We start from the raw sequence: 21878 nt of genomic DNA, 5'->3' as shown, positions 1-21878 counted from the left end.
TATGTTTGTGCATTTTAGTTGTAATTATAAAATAAATGGGGTTTTGGGTTTTCTATGACCAATTTTAGATTAAACTTGTAACTATAAGTAACACCATCTTCCACTTATTTTAAAAATTCACCCTTAAATAATAACCTACTATCATGTTTGGTCGTTCAAAAAAAAAAAACCTATCATGTTTGATAAAGATAATTTAAAAAGTATTTTTTATTTCCTAAATCATCTATTCAATATATTATGTATATAAAACTCACTTGAACTTTTGCATTAGAAACAAAAAATTCCTACCTTTATATTAAAATACATGAAGTAATAACAAATTTTATTTGCAATAAATATATTAAATAATAAAATTAAAACTGAAAAAATTGTATTGTCAAAAGCTTTTCAAGTACCTACATTAAATAATAACATTTATAAAGTTAAAATTTGACTTGAGTTTTGCATTATTGGAAAAATATTAAGAATTAATTTTTTTTGAAAGAATATTAAAATTAGTTTATAGTAAAACAATATTTATTAATAAATAATTTAGATACAATAGTTTTAAAATTGAAATATGTGACTTTCCGATGTATAAAAAAAATTGAAATATGTGGCAATAAGGTATTAACTTATGTCTTTATTATTTGGAAACAAAATTTAAATAATTTTTTTTATCTATTATATATTAGTAGTAAAAATGAGTTGAGTAAGCCTAAGAAAGGAAAATAATTATGACCTAAGTTCAATAAATTTAAATTTATTAAATACTATTTAAGCTATTAAATTTATAACTTACTCCCTCCGTTTCTATTTATAAGAACCAAACTAGCATTTTATGTCCCTTAAGAAAGTGGTTGGTAGTATTAAATTTGATCAAATTTATCTCAACTTTCCAAAACTACCCCAACTTATTTTTTTTTAATTTTTATTTATCATTAATGAGTTGTATAGTGGAAAGAAAGAGAAACCTCTATTAAATGAGGGCATTGTTGCCAAAAAATAATCGATGCATCTTGAAATTTGAATTGGTTCTTATAAAAAGGACCAAGCTACACCCTTCATTTGGTTCTTATAAATAAGAAGGAAGGGAGTATTATAATTGTCAAAGTTAAATTTACTTAATTATTCTTGGTCTTGACTTGTGTAAATCTCTTTGAAAATTATTTCCTCATGTAAAAAAAAAAAAATCTCTTTGAAAAATTGTGGTTGTCCCTCTAAAGTCTGAACAAATGACATTTATGATAAAAAAATATAAATAAAACTCTCTTACACCTTATTATTTGATGATATTAAAAACTTATTTATTGAGTTTAAAAGTTAAAAGATTTCAAATTAACTAGAGTGTGCCTCTAGTCTCCTTATTTTCTCATCCTGTGAGACAAGTCTGGTAGTGTTTTCTCTCTTTTACCATTTTTACTACAGCAACAAAAAATGGTTATGACAAAATTTTATTTAAATGAATTTGTAAAAATAATTCAAGTAGTGAGTTGAAGAAAAATATAATTCCACAACCATCATCATCATCATCATCATCATCATCATCATTGCTTATTTAATATCTCCTCCTGAGAGTGTATCAGAATCAGAGTCTCAACAGTCAACTCAATTCAATCATGTCAACTTCATCATCTTTCCTCACACTCTCCAAATTCCAATTTTACCCTCTTCACTTCCCTCCTCCTTCTTCTTCTTCTTCTTCTTCTTCCACCCGCGTGATGTGTTGTGGCGGTTCCAACTCGCAACCCGCTGCAACTGACTACAAGTTCGTCTTGCACGACGCTCTCGATTCTTCTGGAATCGACACCACCCATGCCAGAGTATCAACACTTTCTCTATGGCTTTCCTTGATGATTTTTTATATTTATAATTTTTGGGGTTTGAATTTCTGATAATTTTCTCATTTTCATTTGTTGCATCTATCTATGATGATGATGATGATGATGATGATGATGATGATGAATGAGCAGGAAGCTAGAGTGGAATTCTGCTCACAAATTCAGAAATTCACTGGTATTGAGAAACAAACCAGCATTTGCATTAACAGGTCTGTTGATTTGGGGAGAACTGCTCTTTATATAGCTGCAGAGGATGATTCCCTGGTGTCGCATTCTTCCGTTCCGCTTCCCGTCGACGCTTTCATTGTAAGATTAGATGATCTTTCCATGGACTACTGTCCTCATTACAGCCCCAAAAACGATTCGTCGCCCGAAAAGTTTTTAGAGAGCATAGAGAGATTTCTGTATGTTCACAAGGTAATAATGAATCAATGTACTTTGATTTCACCTTGTAAGATATATGCTTGTTTCATTCATTCTAGTGTTTGTGTATTAATTACTCAAAGGTTTCTGGAGCGGATGCGATCACACCAGCACTAGTGCACCAGATTCCATCAGAACTCCGCAGTTAAGTGTGCTTGGGCGAGAGTAGTACTAGCCTTGACCTCCTGGGAAGTCCTCGTGTTGCATCCCTTTAAAAAATGTACCAAAAAAAAAAGATTCTGGAGCATTATTTTAGGAAGCTAGATGCAAAGTGTCCTGCATTAGAAATGGAGCCCTGGCTGATTAGTAGATTCTCTAATTGTTTCCAGAAGCTCAAATACAAGTAGTTGGGTTCACTTTAGGTTTAGAAATGCAATAATTTACCAAACCTATCAAATTTAGCAGTAATTTTCCTCAATAATTGTTCTGAGTAGTTCTAATTGTTTTCTGCTGACTCTTAATTTTCTCTGTACTTCTTGATTGGTTCTTTTGTGTGTGTGTTTGTTAGAACTGGTACTAAACAGAATAGGGAAAACCCCACAATGTAGAAGAATGCCTTCAAGAATCAAGAGATTCTTGAGAGAATGTGTTAGTACTGAGATATACCTTCTGTGACTACACCTTTTCTATGTTTTCAGTTTGAATAGTAACCTATATGTTAGATTTTGCTTTACAAGACTTATAGTTTAGCCGTTCTTTCAATTCCTAATTTAATTAACTGAAATTACCATATCAAGCACTATGCATAAATCATATGATATATTTCGACTAATTTTTAATTGTGCTTCTAAATGTTACATTTTACTATTCATGATTCAAAAATGAGCTCCACAATTCATTATTTGAATCGCAATTTGATAACTATGTTTACACCCCCCCCCCCCCCCCACCCACAGTTTTATGAATTTCTCCAGATGTCAGTTGCACAATGGTGTTCATGCTGAACCTCATGAGGGAATTCTTCTCATCCAGCGCCAAATATTTTGGAGACTAGCTCTTAGAAGTAGACCTCAGTATGTATAGAACTCTTGGGAAAATGCAGGAAGAGAGAGAGAGAGAGGGAGAGAGAGATTATGATGTGGTCTTGCAAAATGTGATGCACTGGGAATCGCCAACCTGTCACTCATGTCTTCTATTCCACTCAATTCTAGCGTCCCTCTTTCTGATTCTCTATTATGGTGCTGATACCAAAAAATCATTCCATCTCCATTCAGATGATACCGGCTGTCCTGGTCCTGCCTGTTAACAGCCTCCTCTTTCTCCATTTCCTCCAATGCCTGTTTCATACACATGCAGCCTAATCTTCACATTCAGTCCATTTGGGCACAGCTCATGTTTCTTCCTCCTATCAAAAACATGGGCTAAGGGCATATCAACTATTTTCTGAGAAGTACACTTTAGGTTTCACGTTTTACAAGTTTGTTCACAATGTTCAGCAAAAAAATAGAACAAGTACACTTCAGAAGAAGGTATAAAATGTCTTATGAAGTACCAGTCTTCATATCAATCACTTAAACGTGTTATACTTCTTTGACCTAGAGTAATGGTCGGCCACATACTAGAAGAATAGAATATGTAATTCTAAAAGTGACTTGTCTTATGTTATTTCTTTTCTGGTTAAGGACTAAATATTGATAGTCTGTAATAAAGTTTCTACATTTTTCTCGAACTCCCTGTAAATTATATTCTGATTAACTAGTTTCTGCCTCTTACAATGGTTACCTTTCAATTCACTGATAACTTTCTTTTTTATAGGGTTTCAAGAGAACAGATGCAAATCTGTTGGAGCCACGGTCACTCTATCTTCATTCGGTAATATATCCCTCACATCTATAATTTGTTTCTGAAATAAAATCGTTAGTGGTTGACATTTGATGGAAAAATTTAATGCATTGAGCAGGTTTTGACTCACCGCTCGGGATCAGCTGCAATGCTCTCTCTTATATACTCAGAAATTCTGAAAATGCTTCGATTGTGGGGCCTTTTGTATTTTGATGCTGAAATTTTCTTCCCTCACGATTTTCTTACCCTTCCCAAAGGCTATAACAAGCAGAAAAGCAAGGAGTCAGACCAAGCACACATAATGACATCAGGAAACCTATTAGTTGAGGTAATTTCTGATGACTTGCTCTTCTTTCAATTAAATTTTGCTCTCTATCTCCTCTATCAACATAAAAAGTGTCTTGCTTTTCCTAGTTTATGGCAATAGCTGTGCATCTGACCACGTATGAAATAAACTAGGAATATGAGCCTTGGCACATAGGTATGATGCCTTGTGAGTTGTGACCCAGTGATCATGGATCATGGGTTCTATTTGCGGAGACAACCTCCGACTCAAGTATGACTTATTAGTTTTGACCCGCCTCATATCCCACATGGAGCAGAAGCTCATGTACTAGGCAACCCTTATGGCAGTAACTTTGCCATTTTCTTTTTAAAAAAACAAACAGAAGCTTCTGTTAAGTGTGTTTACAGCAAAATGAGTTTTGTGCTCCTTGGTTTCTGTGGACTTGTGAAGCGTCTTTTACACTGCCTGGCTTTTTTATCTGTAGTAAATTTCTAGCTGATGCATGCATATGTTCTGGATACTGGGTATCAGCTTCTTCTATTGTACAAGTAGGAGCATGCCCTTTTCTTTTTTTATCTTCTGTTATTTGAGAAGTTCTCCATCACATATATTCTATCCTTGTTTGAATATCTGTCAAGGTGAGTCACTCTTATCTTTGCCAATCTCTATCGTTATGGCGTTGTTTAGCTGCTATACTCTCCCTTTAGAACTTATGTTAGCCTGTATGTGCAGATCTTAAATAATCTGAAGCATGCATTCTGGCCCTTTCAACATGATTATACCAAAACTTTATTCTTAAGGGCAGCACATGCTGCTGACTGTGTTGACAGATCTGCTTTTGTTGGTGAAAGGTATTTCATATAATGACATTCCTATCTATTATTTATTATAATATAATTAGTGTATATGAGAACGAGTTTTGAGCTTGGAAACTGCAGTGCCTCTCAAATTGCCTCGGCTAAGGCTGCTCAACATAGATTGGACCGAGGTGTTTGGACCAACGCGTGCTTTGGGGATATGAGGCGATCATTGTCCGGTATGTAGTTGGTACATTTCCTCCTTGCTCTGTTTCAATATTGTAAAACGATTTGGTTATACACATTACACGGCCTCCCTCCCCCTTCCCCTCCTTACATGAAAAATTCTTCTTTTAATCATTAAGATGAGGTGATGGATTCAGAATGTGATACACTATGCATGTAAATTATATAATGAACACTACAGCAATGTTTGGTTTATGCTTTACTTTTTGGAAACAATTGGCTTAAATTTTTTATAACTTGTGTTTAATTTTCATGATTTGTTTGAGGAACATATTAGGCTTCAGAATTATGTTAGGTTCCCCGTTAATTAGTTTAGTAGTCTACTTTTGGATGTTGCTAAAGAGGAAAAACCAGAATTTTACTTTTAGGGACCTGTTTTGTGGGGATATAAAGTTGGATAATAAGAGCTTTCTATTTATAGGTATCTAGAAAAGCTGGATGTTATTTGATGCATTTATTTATAAGGGCTCGACTTTGCTCGTTATTGTTCATGTTAAAAGTCTATTAGGGATGCTTTCTGTTCTTTTCTAATGTGCATGTAACTGTGTAAGGCTTGTAACGAGCAAGTCAAATTTATGACATCTGTTTAGTGGTTCCTAATAGCCTCTCTCCTTACTGCCCGTGGTTTCCTCACTTTGGTTGTACACATAGATTTAGAGTACTGTTTTTTTCATATGCCAAAGACTAAAAACAAAGCCCAAAAGAACACTTAAATAATCTGGGTGAGCAGTCTATTGCTTAAACTCTAGCTTTTCAATTTTTTCAAATTATTATAACCGTTTATCATCTTCCTTGATTTTCCAATCAAGTGTGTCTCAACTTTTCTCTGAAAAATACTGTAGTGCACCTCGCACTTTAGATAAGTCAAATTCCTTTCTTGTATTTGACTCCTCTAAAATAATGGTGCACATTAGAGGGAAAAGTATGGACTGTAGATTAGAAAAGAAAGGTTAAGATTGTGATAAAACATACAGATATACATAACAAATATAGAGTTATTAAAATCTACTCTGATTTTCCAATTAAGGGTTATAGGCTTATAGCTTATAACTCCACACTTATCCTTATAAAATACACCACCTACTTTACAAGAGCCAAACCCTTCTTTCTTAAAGAGATTGGTTTCTATACTCTTGATGTACACACTCTGCTTTTCATCTTGAAACTGTTTTATTTGATCTTATCATAGTTGAGACCCATGGGTTATCAGAACTGGTATCTTTCTAGTTACAGATTAATACTCGTTTAATTAATATGAAATAGTTGTAGTATGCTGAGAGGGTAGGCCAATTCCCAGTCAAGTGAGTGGCCTTGGCATTAGTTGATGCTGAATGCTCTTTGGTACTTCTTATATTGCTATTTGGTTTGGATACTTGTGTTCCACTGTTTCTCTATATTGGGCTACAGGGCTAGTAATAGCACAGTGACCAGTGATCATCTCAACACGTAATAGCTGCATGGATCACGATCCTAAAAATCTGCTTTGCATTTTATCCTTGAAAAATATTTTGTTTAATGGAAAAATGTTAGAACTTATAAGTAAACTTGAAATAAAAAATTATTAACTATTTACGATTAAATCATTACGTGTAGGAGTTGCAGTTCTTTTTTTGAACTGGAAAAACTGCCCTGGATCCAGATGTTAGCTCCATGGGTGATCCCACTTGCACAAATTTTATCTTCGCAAGGTCCCATTAATTTTAAGAGATAATTTGATAGAATCAGCCAAGAATAAGATAGAGCTTATAAGCTTTCAGCTAGCTTATCAGCTAGGCGTGCCAAACATAGCCAGAAATAACTCTGGTATTATTGAAAGGAACCCCAGGTTGTTCAACAGAACCTGGACTCTCCTATTCCCAAAGATACTAATACTCTCTTTAACTCCCTCCCTTGTTTATAGGCAACATGCCTCACTACTAACCCTCTAATTAACTACCAACTATTAACTAACTAACTAACTATATGCGGGTACCTATCATAATGATGCTGAAAACCGTTTATATGGAGTGATGTAAAATACTTCCCCAATGGTTCCAATTATTATCTTATACTGGTAAGCAGGTCAAGGACCAGTGTAATTTTACTAGTTAAGCCCACAGCCACTAAAATTATTAATCCTAATTTAATAATAAAATAAATCAGGGAATATAATGAAATCTGGTCATGCGAGATAAACTAAGATACTTTGAATATCAAACGATTATATGTTTAAAGATTTTGAGATATTTTCTGGAAATTCTAAATTGCTAACCAGTGTGTTTGACCATACTTCGCATGTGTCTCCTTTCTGAAATGCTGATAGAGTAATGGTATTGGAATCTACCTACAATTAATCCACGGTTAAACTTTCTTAAAATCTGTTATGATCCCCAAGATTTTCCCTGTTCTTTCAGCATGTGAACGCCTTATCCTCCTGACAAATGATGCAAATGAGTTAAGAGATTACAGCATTCTTCTCTATCATTGTGGATTATATGAGCAGTCATTCCAATACCTGAAGAAGTACCGGGAACTGAAGGTAATAGATGGATCCTATGCAATGCACAAATGACTGATTTTCTAGGTTCATTGAATGAGGTGTGTGCCGCTCAATTTTTGCAGAACTCATCTACAGAAGTGACATCTTTAAACACTTTAAGCAGTCTCGAAGAAGATGCCGTGGACAAACTGATGACGCGCTTGAGTCTCATTCTGATGGAGCAAGGGTGGAGCCGACCATCTTATGCCAGAAATTTTCTCAGTAATAACTCTGAACCATGGTAGTTCTGCATTAATTTTTTATTGACACAACATTAAAGAAGATTTGCAGTAAAGTTCTAATTGGAAATGAAAGCTGATTGTCTCTGGACGCAAAGCATGGGATTTTGGGATGCATGCAGCTGTAGTTGCTCCAATAGCTTGCAAGCTCTGCAATCATACAAATAAAAACGTGGTTGCAACTACTCAAGTGGACGAGATTGTCCAATAAGTTGAAAGATAGCAGAGGTTCATAGAAAGTAATAACCATATACTCATGCAGGGAGCAAATACAATTCTCTATTACTTGTGTCTTGTGTTCCTGTAATTAAATGACTAATGTATCATTTACCTGTATCTTTATAAAAAAACTAGCGGAATTACCCGTGCAATGCACGGGTTACTTTACTATATAGTAATATCTAAAATTTGTATAATATTATATTTATGAAATTTTGTATAACTTTATATTATATATATATATATATATATATATATATAGATATAGAGTTGATTATTGAATAAATTTTATATATTAATGTTTTCTAAACAATTAAGAGATGTTAATGTCAATTGAGAAAAATCTTTTAGATGACAATTTTACATAAGATCATATTTCATATTCATTTTGCTTTCTATTCTAGAACTCTCAAGCATATTTTTCCTTCATATGTTTGCAATTGGCCTAATTCATCACTCCTTTATTAAAATAAGACATCTTATGTCTTCCCTTGAACTGGCCTCACTACCTGCCCATCCTCAATATATTTTGCAACATTTGACTGAGTGTCTCGTATACTCATTCCCTTGCTTCCCAAATGATTGAGAAAAATACCAAAGCAAAGTTAAATTAGAGAAGATAGAAGAAAAGAACTCCACATAAAGTAGAAGAAAATTAGCAAATCATGCACAATTTTAAGGAAATTATCGTTGACAAAGTCATGCATGGCCGGTTAAAAAAATAAGAAAATGGGAATTAGAAATCATGAAGAAGAAGATAACACACGATATATCATGGAAAAGTGAAGAGAAGAAGTGCATACATGGCTGCGCAAATGATGAATGTCTCTGGAGAAGTAGAATCCTCGGAGGAAAAAAAATCAGGGGAAGATTAGATGAAATCATGGAGAAAAGATAGCACAATTTTTTTTGGTACATCGGAAAGATAAATTGCACCCGCAAGGAATCGATCCCTGGACCTCTCCCAACCCAACCCATATGTCCCTCAGCTCCTACTACTTGAGCTATCTTACGGGGACAAAGATAACACAATTAATTATAGTAGGGAAAAGAGAAGAGGAGAATAACTTTAAATGATAGAATACATTATCTCATGGGTAAAGAGATTAAAAGTAGTGTACAATGCACCAAGTGAAATTGAAAAAAATATAAGGATTGAGTGTTATTTTTCCATAGAAAAGGAGAAGAGGAGGAGAAAAAAGTGTGTGTGGTAGAAAATGACGTGAAAGTCTCTATCTATATAGTGAATTTGTGTTGTAAACGTGTATAGAATTGAAGATTCATGATTGTTGAGATTTCTCTAGTTCCAAATTATATGTTTTGAATTGAAATTGAAATTTCGGAATTTTTGTGAAATTTGAGAGCCAACCACTATGATTCATTATGTTAAAACCTTAGAAAAGTTAGAAATCACTTTGTTTGATTGCTAATTATTAAGAAATAAATTAGTATAATTTGAATCATAATAGTTTGTCAAAACTACAATAGCCCAGTAACTCGAGATGTCAGCCATATATATAAAAGATTCTACACCTTTTGCGAAATTAATGTCCAAAAGTTATCCAGTACTAATGTAGTGACCTACTGCATAAATATGTGCCAATATTCTTGATTAATTAACCGGAGGTAACCATTATTTCATATTGCTTGACGTTGAATTAATTGCTAATTCTAACCCCTATAGAATGATATAATAATATACGTAAAAGAAGAAGAAAAAAAGATTAGGGAAAAAGAAAAAATTAAACCCAAAATAAGATCATTGGTAATGATATGGTTAAATCTAGTGATTCACACATGATAGAGTAGAATAAGAAAAAAATAAAGTAAAGTCGAAGAACATAACATAGCAACACACTTCGAGTAAATTTTGAGAGGCATGAACCGTGTCTTATCTGCACGTGGGAAAAAAAAAACAAATAACAACACAATAGTAAATTAGCAAAGTGAATATGGACATACAATAGAAATTTTCAAATAGGCATATTATACGATTGCAAAAGAAGAAAAACATTGACAATGAATATAACAAAACAACCCTAACTGTATCATTGCATGTGGTATATGATTAGAAATAACAAGCATTTGAACCAAAGATATTTTTAAAGAAGATTGATGAAACAAAATAAGATATTGAACTGCGCAGTATAAACAAAAAAGAAATTAAAATCTTAATTGTCAAGATGTAGGAATAAAAAGAACAAACCATTGATCACTGGATGTTGATGAGGCAAAAATGAGTGAGGAATATAATTTTCTTCTTCATGTTATGAGAGAAAAGAATGTTGAAAACGTGAATATGAGAAAATGAATATATTGCAAAACATAAAAAAGAGAAAACTGACAAAATAATCACATGAGAATAATCCTAATTGATTGCGAACATAATATTTATATGACAAATTTGTGGAATATTCCATTTCTTGGAGAAAAATTTCCAGAATATGCTCTAGATTTTTGGAGAGAAATAGAATAATAAGGATCGCTAATGGAAAAAACCTTGGGAATTTGTTTAGTAATGAAATGTTTAGTAATGATGTGTGTCTAAAATATAAATTATTTGTTTGATTTGTAGAAGTTTTAGCAAAAAAAAAAAAAGCAAAATTTTTAAAAAATTGATTTTTTCATTTTTGAATTTGGAAAGGTAATTAATTATATTCATTAACTTTAGGTATTAATTAGAGTCATTAATAACTATTATAAGGGATAAAATGTTTAATATAGATTAAAATTTCGGAAAAATAAATCAAACTTAATAAAAACATATGCTTATTTTATGATTTACCAAAAAAATCATGATGCTGGAAAAAAATATTTATTTGATTTGAAAACATTCATTTTCTCATCTTACTCATTCTACAACCAATTATTAATTAGATTTTCAATAATTATTATAATTAAGAAAGTTCAAATTTCAAATGTAAAATTAATATGATATTTCCTTCCAATATATTTTTAAAAACGTGTTAAAGACATAAATTATAGGTTAGAAAATAATGATATTTTAAATTAAAAGTTTCAATATTTATTATCAACACTGCTGTTGGAGTTGCACATACAAAGGATTCCAATTTTTGGTGTGTATCATATTTTTGAATTTGTAATAAAAAATTAATGTTTGATTTATTTTTAAAATAATTTCAAGTTATTTTTATATTTAAAATTAAAAAAAAAAGAAAAATATTCGTAATAATACTTGAATTGTTACAAACTTTCATAAATATAACATTTAAAAATATACATTCAAGTGTATCATATGGAATAAGGAATTATTAATAATAAATAAAATTAAATAGGGTGAGCGATGAAATATGTTGTAACAAAAAAAGTGGGATGTCTTTTTTTTTTCTTGGAGGGAAAATGAATTATTTAGGAAGAGACATGTGGCATAGGCTTCTAGAAGGAAACATTATTTTCATATATATATAGATGTATAGTCTAATATGTATATACACACACGTGTGTGTGTGTGTGAAATATAATGTGAGAAAATTTGTTAATCATAGATTGTTTAGTTAATCTTCACATGTTTCGTTTTATCATGATGAATTGGATTTTTAGCAATGTTGCTGGCAGCCTTGTTGCATAAGAGTATGATGGGCTTGTCGGTTAGCACTACTAGTTCTTTAAGCATACGGTTAGCACTCCTAGTTCTATCAGCTTAAACAGTGGTTCTTGCTACCATAGATTGTTTCTTACTTCTCCAAGTAACCAAATATCCCCATACATATGAGCAATATCCACTTGGTGACTTGTGATCACAAAGTGAACTGACCCAAGTATTGAAGGATTCGGCTTACGACCCTCATATGCTCTTTAATGGGATTGTTCATGAATCGACTTGCCATGGTCACTGAGTGTTCAATATCTCGCCTCGTGTGAGTTAGGTAGATCAACTTCCCTACCATACGTGCACATTCGTTGGTTTCGTTGAAATTGTATTTGAGCCATCTTCCGGAATCAATAGAAGGTTTGTTGTTCAATTTTCAAAACTTAGAAATAAACAAAAGCAATATACCGTAGAGACAAATATTTTTTTTGGTACAATTGTAGAGACAAATATAAGAAAACAGTATCGAGGTTAACTTAATCAATTCATGATTATGTCTTTAATAATCTCAATCTGTTTATGAACTCGTTCATGCATCAATTATGCTTTGCCTAAGTTTTTACTTGTTAAAGTCTGAACTAAGCAATGGTTAAGTAGTGATACTTAATTTCTAAGTACCTAATCCTATTCAAGGATAAAATTTCTAAATTCAGGCCAACAAGGTTAAGAATTTACCCTTATGTCCAAGGCACAATATCCTAACCATTGTCTTTCTCAAATCCTTATTCCTAACCAATCCATCCATTGTGCGAGATATAATAAAATACTTGTGTCGACTCAAGTTTAATTAAATTGGGAGAGGAAATTCATAGATAATAAAACTAAAACATTAAAACATAATTAAGAGGGTTAACTCAAGTGGTAAAAGTCAGGGGACATAAGAGTTGGGTGAGATGATAGGTGAAAGGTTCGAGATCTAAGGAGAGACTAATATACTAACATTACTAACAACTAATATTTGTCTATAAAAAGATATTGAATCTACCAACTACAAGTACGGTAAATGTTTATCCAAATATGGCTTCATGATGACAAATATACTCTAATATAGGTTTGATTTCACTATAAGTAATTCAAATAATTCATTTGCTCTCTTACTTCTTTTCTAAACTTTGAGATCAATATATTTGAATTTTTACCTTTAAATGCAACTCCTTAAAATGGTCAGTTTTACTTAAGTCATTTTTATGGAAAACTATATTTAAATAATAAAAGAGTTAATGGTAAAATTAGTCTCTAAGTCTGTAAGTGAATTTGATTTTAATCCATCTGAGGAAAAATGACGTTTACTGGCAGTTTTTTACCGCCACTAAACATCATTTTTGACTAAAATCAAATTTACTTACAAACTCATGGATTAATTTAATCATTAACCCTAATAAAATTGTAATTATGTTTTTTTATTATAATCTCAGCTTAAAAATAAGTAGATATGGTCAAAACCCTTAAATGTAAACAAGAAACATGTGTGTTTCTTCGGCTTGGACATAGAAGTGTGGTTATTGCCGCCGATAAACCAACCAAACACAACAGGGAACTGCACATACATGTTGAATAGCAAAAGAATGTTTTCGTCAAGGTTAAGAAGGTACGCAATCTCTGTCTCCATTCCTAAGATTCATCGAAACCCCACTTTCCTTTCTTGCTTCCCTTCATCCTTAAGGCTATACTCCAAGTCTCATGAAGCTGCTGAGCTCGTTTCCTTGTTCCATCGCATGCTGCATATGCATCCTGCCCCACCCATCTTTGAATTTAACAAGATTTTAACCTCCCTTGTCAAGATTAAGCATTATCCTTATGCACTTTCCTTCTATCAACAAATGGAAATTAAGGGAATTTATCCAAACGTGTTTACTTTGAATATCTTGATCAATTGTTTCTGCAACATGGGTCAAATCCCTTTCGCCTTCTCTGTATTGGGCAAGATTCTCAAGAGGGGTTATCAGCCAGATACTGTAACCTTGACTACACTCATGAAAGGTCTCTGTCTTAGTGGTCAGGTCAAGAAAGCTTTGCAATTTCATGACCATGTGGTAGCACATGGATTTCAGCTCAACCAAGTTAGTTATGGGACCTTGATCAATGGATTATGTAAAATTGGAGAAACAAGTGCTGCCTTGCAGTTGCTGAGGAAGATCGAGGGGCTAATGGTTAAGCCTGATGTGGTAATGTACAATTCTATCATTGACTGCTTGTGCAAAGATAAACTTGTAACCGATGCCTATGATCTACATTCTGAAATGGTTGTCAAGGGAATTTTGCCTGATGTGTTCACTTACAGTTCTCTAATCTATGGCTTTTGCATTCTTGGACAATTGAAAGAAGCAGTCGGTTTGTTAAATGAAATGTTTCAGAAAAGCATCAACCCAAATAATTATACTTTTAATATATTCATTGATGCTTTAGGTAAGGAAGGGAAGATTAGAGAAGCTAAAAATGTGTTAGCTATGATGATAAAAGAAGGCGTGGAACCGGATGTGGTTACTTATAACTCTTTAATGGATGGTTATTGCTTAGTTAATGAAATGAACAAAGCAAAGTATGTATTCAACTCTATGACCCAAATAGGATTGAGCCATGATGTCTGCAGCTATAGTATCATGATTAATGGTTTATGTAAGACTAAAAAGGTGGAAGAAGCTGTGAATCTCTTTGACGAAATGTATTCAAAAAATATTGTTCCTGATACAGTAACATACAACTCTCTTATTGATGGTTTTTGCAAGTTAGGAAGAATGTCTGATGTTTGGAAGCTTATTGATAGGATGCATGAAAGTGATATACAAGCTAATATAGTCACTTACACTTCCATAGTAGACGCTTTATGCAAAAACCATCATCTTGACAAGGCACTTGCATTATGTAGAAAAATTCAAGGCCAGGGTATTCAGCTAAACGAGTTCACATACACTATACTTATTGATGGACTATGCAAAGGTGGAAGAGTTAAGGATGCACAAGATATTTTTCAGGAACTTTTAATTAAGGGATACAATCTTGATGTCCAAATGTATAAATGTTATGATCCACGGGCTTTGTATAGAGGGCTTACTTGATGAAGCATTGGCTTTGCGGTCGAAAATGGAAGACAACAGTTGCATTCCGGATGTTGTAACTTATGACATAATTACCCGGGCTCTCTTTGAAAAAGGTGAGAATGATAAAGCAGAAAAACTTCTTCGTGAAATGGTTGCTAGAGGCCTGCTACTAAAATAAAACAAGGTATGGTGCTTTCTAGTTACATATTATATTTTGAATTTTGACGACAACCATCCATTCATGTTTATGGTTATGCATAAAAAAGATTGTATATGTCATGTGCTTACTCTCACTCTAGATTTGGTTAAAATTCTGTCATTGGGTTCATTTTTATGTTCTAATCATAACAATGGTTGATTATTGCATCTTGACATAACTTTCCTTTTTCTTTGAAGTACAATGACGCAAACCTCCTCTACTTTAAAATATTTATTCAATCTGTGGTCATTGTTGAAGCCTTCCCTTTCCCGAATACCACATAACTTTTGACTCCTGTTTCATCCACTGCTTTCTGATTTAATCCTATACCCTTCTGCTCAACTTTGCCGAATATCATATGCCCACAAATTCTAACTGTCAATGTTCATGGTTTTCGGCTATAGCCTATTTAGTAGGAAGATTAACTAACAAGATAACAGCAACATAACAGTTCTGTAACAGAATCAACTAAATCCTAACACACTAATGTAAAGACTTCATTAGTGTGAACCCGAGCTATATAATATCTCTATATAACAGTTCTAGATAGCCTCCTTTATGTTTTGTCTTTTTACTTAAGTCCGTAATCTAATATGATTTTTACTCTCATGCTAGCTATCGTGGCTGTTACATTCTCCTCTTTTTTCTTATGTGCTGTGAGGACAGTCACTCCAATGCTTCCAATTTGTAGTATTCTTCGTTTCATACACGTGAAGCTCAATTTACTCATTCAGTCCATTTGGGCTCAGCCTATGTTTCTTCCTCCTAGCATAAACTTAGGCTAAGGGCATATCAGCTGTCTTCTGGGAAATTCTCTTTAGATTTCATATTTTATAAGCATACACTCCATTGGGGAAAGCCTCATTTACCGGGCTGTCCTTATTACAATAACTGTCAGTTTCTTATTTTTAAAACTAGAAAAAAGTAGCTTTTTCTTAGTGTGTTTATGGCAATGAAATCCTTGCTCTTGAACTGCCAACTTCTGAAGCTTCTGTTCCACTCTGCCTTTCTCTGCAATTTCTTTAATCAACTGCAATGCAATGCCTAATTGTATGCTTGATATTAGGCATCAGCTTATACACATGGAGCATGCACCTTGTTTTAGTTTTAGTTTCTATTATTTGCGAGGTTTGTTCACCACATATTCTGCAATGCTTGTTTGAGTATGTGTCATGTTAGTGATTCTTATTATCTGTCATTTGCAATGGCTGATATGATACCTGGGATTGATTTCAATGGGGACCCAATTATAGGAACAGAGTTAAAAAGCGCAGGTGTAGAAAATGGGAGTTGGTTAGTGAGGGGGTGTGATTACCACCATAGGAAGGGATTCGGGTATAAGAGGAGAGAGGGGAGGAGTGAGTCAATCATGCTTTTGGATGAGTAGTTTGTTAGGAGTCTTAGACTCTGGGAATTTCGTTATTGTAGAGCTTTTAAGCTCACAGGTTACCTCTAATTCAATAATATATTGTTTCTGAAATTCTGGCTTCTACCAATGCCTCTCAAATTGCATCAGCTAAAGCCGCTCAAGATAAACAGGATTGAGGTGTTTGGACCAACATGTTGATAAGTAACCACCCTTTAGTTAGTTGGTTAGGGAATTGTGTGGTTAGTTAGTGAGATGCTTAGATATTAAGGGAGTGAATGAGAGTATTATAAATAAGAGAGATTGGTGAGAGTAAGGCATCTTTGGATCATTTAGGATTGGGACTTGGGAGAGAGGTGAGTCTCTCGAATACTCACCAGATTCATGTATCCTTCTCTAATTCCTATTTGGGATTAGGGTTTATCTTGCATAGTAGTACTCTTTCTCTCTACATTCTTGGCGGGTTCTATCAATTGGAACATGAGGCATTCAATGTCTGGTATGCATTTGGTTTTGTTTCTCTCTGTAATCTCAATACTGCAAAGTCAATGAAAAGGTTTTGGTTCTACATAGCCACCATCACCTTCCCTCTCCCCAAAAAATAATTTCTACTGTCTACCAATGAGATGAGTTGACGGATCCATAATGTGATGTACTAAACTATATATTATATTTCTTCTAACCCTAAGCCTCCAATATGCGAAGTTTATCCTAAAAAATTTAAACTTTTTTCCCATCACAATGTAAAGGGCACCAAGAGCGGCATTTTATTGCAATTATAGTGTAGCTGGGTAGCCTCTTTTATGTTTTGTCTTTTTTCTTAAGTCCATAATCTGATGTGATTTTTACTCTTTATGTGCTTATGCCAAAAGCCTTCAGTCTCCATTCAGATCATGCAAGCTGTCCTTGCTGTTACTTCTCTTTTTGTCTTATGTGCTGTGAAGACAGTCACTCCATCTCCATTCCTTTCATACATGAGAAACTCAATCTGCTCATTCAGTCCATTTGGGCTCAGCTAATGTTTTCTCCTCCTAGAACAAACTTAGCCTAACTCCATATCAACTGCCTTCTGAGAAGTTCATGTTTTACAGGCATACACTCCATTGGGGAAAACCTCATTTACCGGGCTGTCTTTATTGCAATAACTGCCAGTTTCTAACTTTTAAAACTAGAAAAAAAATAGCTTACTTTGTGTTTGTAGACGTATAAAAACGTGTGATATTATTTTATTGATTTGTTTATAAGCAGGGGCGGACCCACGTTCAGTTCAGGGGGTTCAGTTGAACCCCCTGAAAAAAAAAATTCCTACATACCCCCCTATAGTAATTTTTTTTTGAACCCCCTGAAATTGAAAAATTGCACCCAGGTCCCAGACAGCCTCACTCTCTCTCACGCACTCATTCTCACTCTCAGTCTCTCTCTCACCTCACCTCACTCACGATTCACGAACGCACCACCACCAATCCACCACAGCACCACCGGCCGCACAACGCACCACCACGGCACCACCGACACTGACACCTTCCATCTCTGCTGCTGTTGAAGGTTAGTTAGGTACTTAGGTTTAGGTATTGGAAAACCCCAAAATTTAAAACCCCAAAATTGAAAACCCAAAAATTGAAAACCCCTTGATCTGTAGTTTATTGCCTTGATCTGAAGTTGCTGATACTTAATCTTCAACCTTTGTTTCTGAATTCTGATGGCCCTGTTCGGCTGTTCCTTCCTCTGCTCTGTTTTCCCTTTTGCTGCTTTGTTCCCTTTTATCTTGCTGTTTTGTTTGAAATCAAAGTGGGAATGTGGAATCAGATTTTGAAATCAGTCAGATAAAGGCCTGGCAATGGCTGGTCCAACCATTATTATGCATTAGAGCATTGTGATAGCAGACCCCAATCATTACACTGGATGAGTAGGTGGTGTATCTGGCTCCTGTTTATTCGCTTATTGCTGCTGTGGGGTGTGTGGAAGGTTGATTACACCACTAATTTGGGGTTGTGTGGATTGTTGATTGGTGCCTTGGAATGCTTGTTAGTTGCAAGGGATACTGATCTATGATTTGTGCTGCTTATCACACGCTGGCTATCTCCTAGGAGCTCGTTGGTCTTTATTTATTTTTATCCCTTTTTCCTCCTTGTAATCTCTCTGGTTTGGGCTTTGTTTTTGCCCTGTTTCTCATTCCTGCTTTTCTGTTCTTCTTGGTTCTTTTCTATTCTATTTACTTGTAATTTACCATGGGTGGTACCCCTTGTGCCCTTCAATACAAGTATTTGGCTTACCCGAAAAAAACTAGTCTTACTGTTTTATTTTATATCGCTGTCCTACATGTGTTGAAGCATCTCTAATTTGTTCCTTGGTTTCCCCAAATAGGTAGGCAGTGCAGCAGCTTATTTGCTTTGTTCTCTTGGCTTCTTCAGTTCTTGTTATTACCTGGCTCAATTTAAGGTAAGTCTCCAAACTGTTTGAGGGATTGAGTGAGTGAATAGAAAATAGAACTATACAGGTCAATGATTGTTAATACTAAGAAATCTCACTATTTATAAGTGCAAAGCTTGTGTTCTACTTGATGGATTGAATCGAGGTTTGCCTAAGTTGGGAATTGGACAGAGTCAGGGTGGTATTGGTGGTGAGGATGGAAATGAAGGTGGAAAGAGCATTGAGAGCAAACAATGTGGGACTCTGGATTTCTAATTTGCCATATAGGCTTCATATGAACTCTGTATTTTGATTAATTGAACATATCCTTTGAATTGTAGTTGATAAATCCATTAGCTATTTGGTTTATCTCATCTTAATTTGGTTGATAGAGTTCCATGAGTTGACCAGTTGAGGATATTTGTCAAGTAGAGAAACAATATATATTGATTGGAAACTCTCCTATAGTTTGATGTAGAGAGCTCAGAGGACCGCAAAACTACTACAAGATTAGATACTTTACCTGCTGTTAATCAAATCATCTTCATCACTTAATGTATGTTTTTGTAACTTTGTTCTTAAACATTGGTCACTGTTGACTGCTTATACAGACTGGCATTTTTGTAAATGCATGTTAGTTGATCTTTAAAATTCTTTATTAGCCAAAGATTTAAATATTTTCCCCAAAAAAAAAATAAGGGATCAGAATTGTCAAGAGTTCAATAAGGGACTGCAAGATGTGGATTGAAACATTTTATTTATATATGAGATCATCTACAGTTTGTTTAAATCGGGGTAGATTATCTTAATCCTTTTCTAGAGTAATTATGCAAAGCTTTATTATTGTTCATTTGAAAATTTTGAACCCCCTTACCCCGGGGTCCTGGATCCGCCACTGTTTATAAGGACTTTACTTTGTGTTTCGAGGATAATATTAAATATTTTATGTGTCTCCACCCAGCTGCTTAAACTTTCGGGATAGTTGGTTCATGTTATTGTATGAGAGCCTCTATCACCACGTGGTCTGGAGTTCAATCCTTATCGCTCCCTTTATTCTAAGTTGAATTTCAAAACAAGGTAGGTAGGCTTATGTATTTTCCACACTTTAAGCCAATGGATTCTTGCATAAGGGAGTGTTAGAAATATAACAAAACACGATTCATGTCCTAACTGAATTCTGTTGGGCACCAGATCTGACTACTTCCTAACTACTAACTGCAATTATTCTAACTGCTGAAAAAAAGTAAAATAGTATATGAGTAATCTTTGTATTACTTTGTCTACTTACGTGCTTTTGATTTCAATGACTCATCTGAGGAACACACTAACATTAGACTGTAGAATTTTGTTTAATTCTTTTATTAGTATGTTGCTACAATGAATAAATTGGCACTATTTTGTGAAAATAACAGGCTGGATAATAAGCTCTCTCTTTTTACTTTTTAAGGGGGAGGTGAGATTGGGGGACTTGAAATCCAGAAATTGTATTTACCAATTTGGCTTGCTGTACTTGATATTTCTCTTCCTACACATCAAGAAAATGTGCAAACTGTGGATTAGAAGATCAATGGTTGACTAATAAAACACACAAACATATATAACAAATAATGAAGTTATTAAAATATGCACCATTGATAAATAGGGATGCTGAAAACCTGGCGTGTTAATAATGTGATGTAAAATACTTTAGCCAATTGCTCTTTTAGTCTTTTTGTTGTTTTATACTAGTTTAATAGTGTAGTGTTTTACTAATAAAGCCCAAAACTGCTGAGATGATAAAAATAACCTGTAAGTACTACACAAATACCTGTTTTTGATATTCACTGATACAAGTGGCTGCCATTCAACTTTTGCAGAACTCCTGTATACAAGTGGCATCATCGAACTCTCTAAGCAACTTGGAAGAAGTTTCTGTGTGGAAAAACTGATCGATGCTCTTTTTCTCATCTCACCCTGATGGAACATTAATGGTAGAATTGACCATCTTACTCTAGAAATATTCTCAATAATGACTCTGAACATCAAAGTAGATTTGTAGTATGTTCCAATGAGAAATGAAAGCTGATTGTCCATGGCAGCAACCTTTGTTGAATTTTCTTGACACAAAGCATTGTGCTTCTTGGATACCTATATACAGCTAAAGTAAACGAGATAGTTCAATAAAGAAAATTCTCTATCTAAAACCCTTGTTTCTGGATCTCACTTGAATTTTAACCAATGAGTGAAAGAGTATTGAATAGAATATAGAGTGTTCGAAAGAAAGTGTTGCTAGCATGGCATATGACCCAATTTCTTAAATAATTATGTACGGTGTACCTTTAACTTATATTCCCATTATTTATATTTTAAATTGGTTTTCCTCTGCAAATGTAATATACATATGATAAAATGGAAGAACTATCGAATCAACATCATGCCATTTTTTAAAAGTGTCCATGCTATATGTAAGATAAAATGACATTTTCATGGATAGAAGTGTAATGAGTATGCTAATAATAGTTCAATCCCCAATAATTTGTTCTTTTCTGAAGATTCTTCCAGATATGGTTCTAATTCTTCATCTTTCAGCAATTCAGATTGAACTCTCTGGAAGATTCTGATATCAAAGTTTTTATTTCTCCTAACATGAACTCTCTTGATGTTTTGACATGAAAGTCTTCAGCTTTCTGCAATTCAGATTGCAGAGGTAGTCTAAGGAAGTTTTCATGGCACTAGACTCTTCAGGATTTCAATAGAACCAAAAATTAATTGAAGATAAAGCCTTATATGCTGTTTGCAATGCTTCCTTTCATGAGAACATGAAATAACATGAGTGGCAGCATCAAGAGAATCATAAAGTGCTTCCATTTCTACATCATCTTGACGAGTTTAATTTGATTTCTGAAAGAATCATCAAAAATATGCTGTTTGCAAGACAGTGCAACAG

The 21878-nt window shown here is 34.0% G+C and overlaps 1 protein-coding gene and 2 pseudogenes across 1 annotated transcript; all 3 read left to right on the top strand.

Moving 5' to 3' along the window:
* The first annotated feature begins 1537 nt into the window (after positions 1-1537).
* On the top strand, positions 1538-8527 carry LOC130746191 (uncharacterized). Its single transcript, XM_057598741.1, has 8 exons — positions 1538-1802; positions 1953-2237; positions 3999-4055; positions 4144-4353; positions 5044-5162; positions 5250-5347; positions 7748-7872; positions 7956-8527. The coding sequence occupies exons 1-8, from the start codon at positions 1599-1601 to the stop codon at positions 8115-8117; spliced, it is 1260 nt and encodes a 419-aa protein (XP_057454724.1). The 5' UTR covers positions 1538-1598; the 3' UTR covers positions 8118-8527.
* On the top strand, positions 2338-2453 carry LOC130709711 (5S ribosomal RNA; annotated as a pseudogene).
* A 4889-nt stretch (positions 8528-13416) lies between the features above and the next one.
* LOC130745367 (pentatricopeptide repeat-containing protein At1g12300, mitochondrial-like) lies at positions 13417-19345 on the top strand (annotated as a pseudogene).
* The last annotated feature ends 2533 nt before the right edge of the window (positions 19346-21878 follow it).

The sequence above is a fragment of the Lotus japonicus genome, chromosome 3 (genome assembly GCF_012489685.1).
Source record: "Lotus japonicus ecotype B-129 chromosome 3, LjGifu_v1.2".
NCBI classification, from domain to species: Eukaryota; Viridiplantae; Streptophyta; class Magnoliopsida; order Fabales; family Fabaceae; genus Lotus; species Lotus japonicus.
The sequence above is the reverse complement of the archived record's forward strand: the minus strand, read 5'-3'. Positions and strand labels throughout refer to the sequence as shown.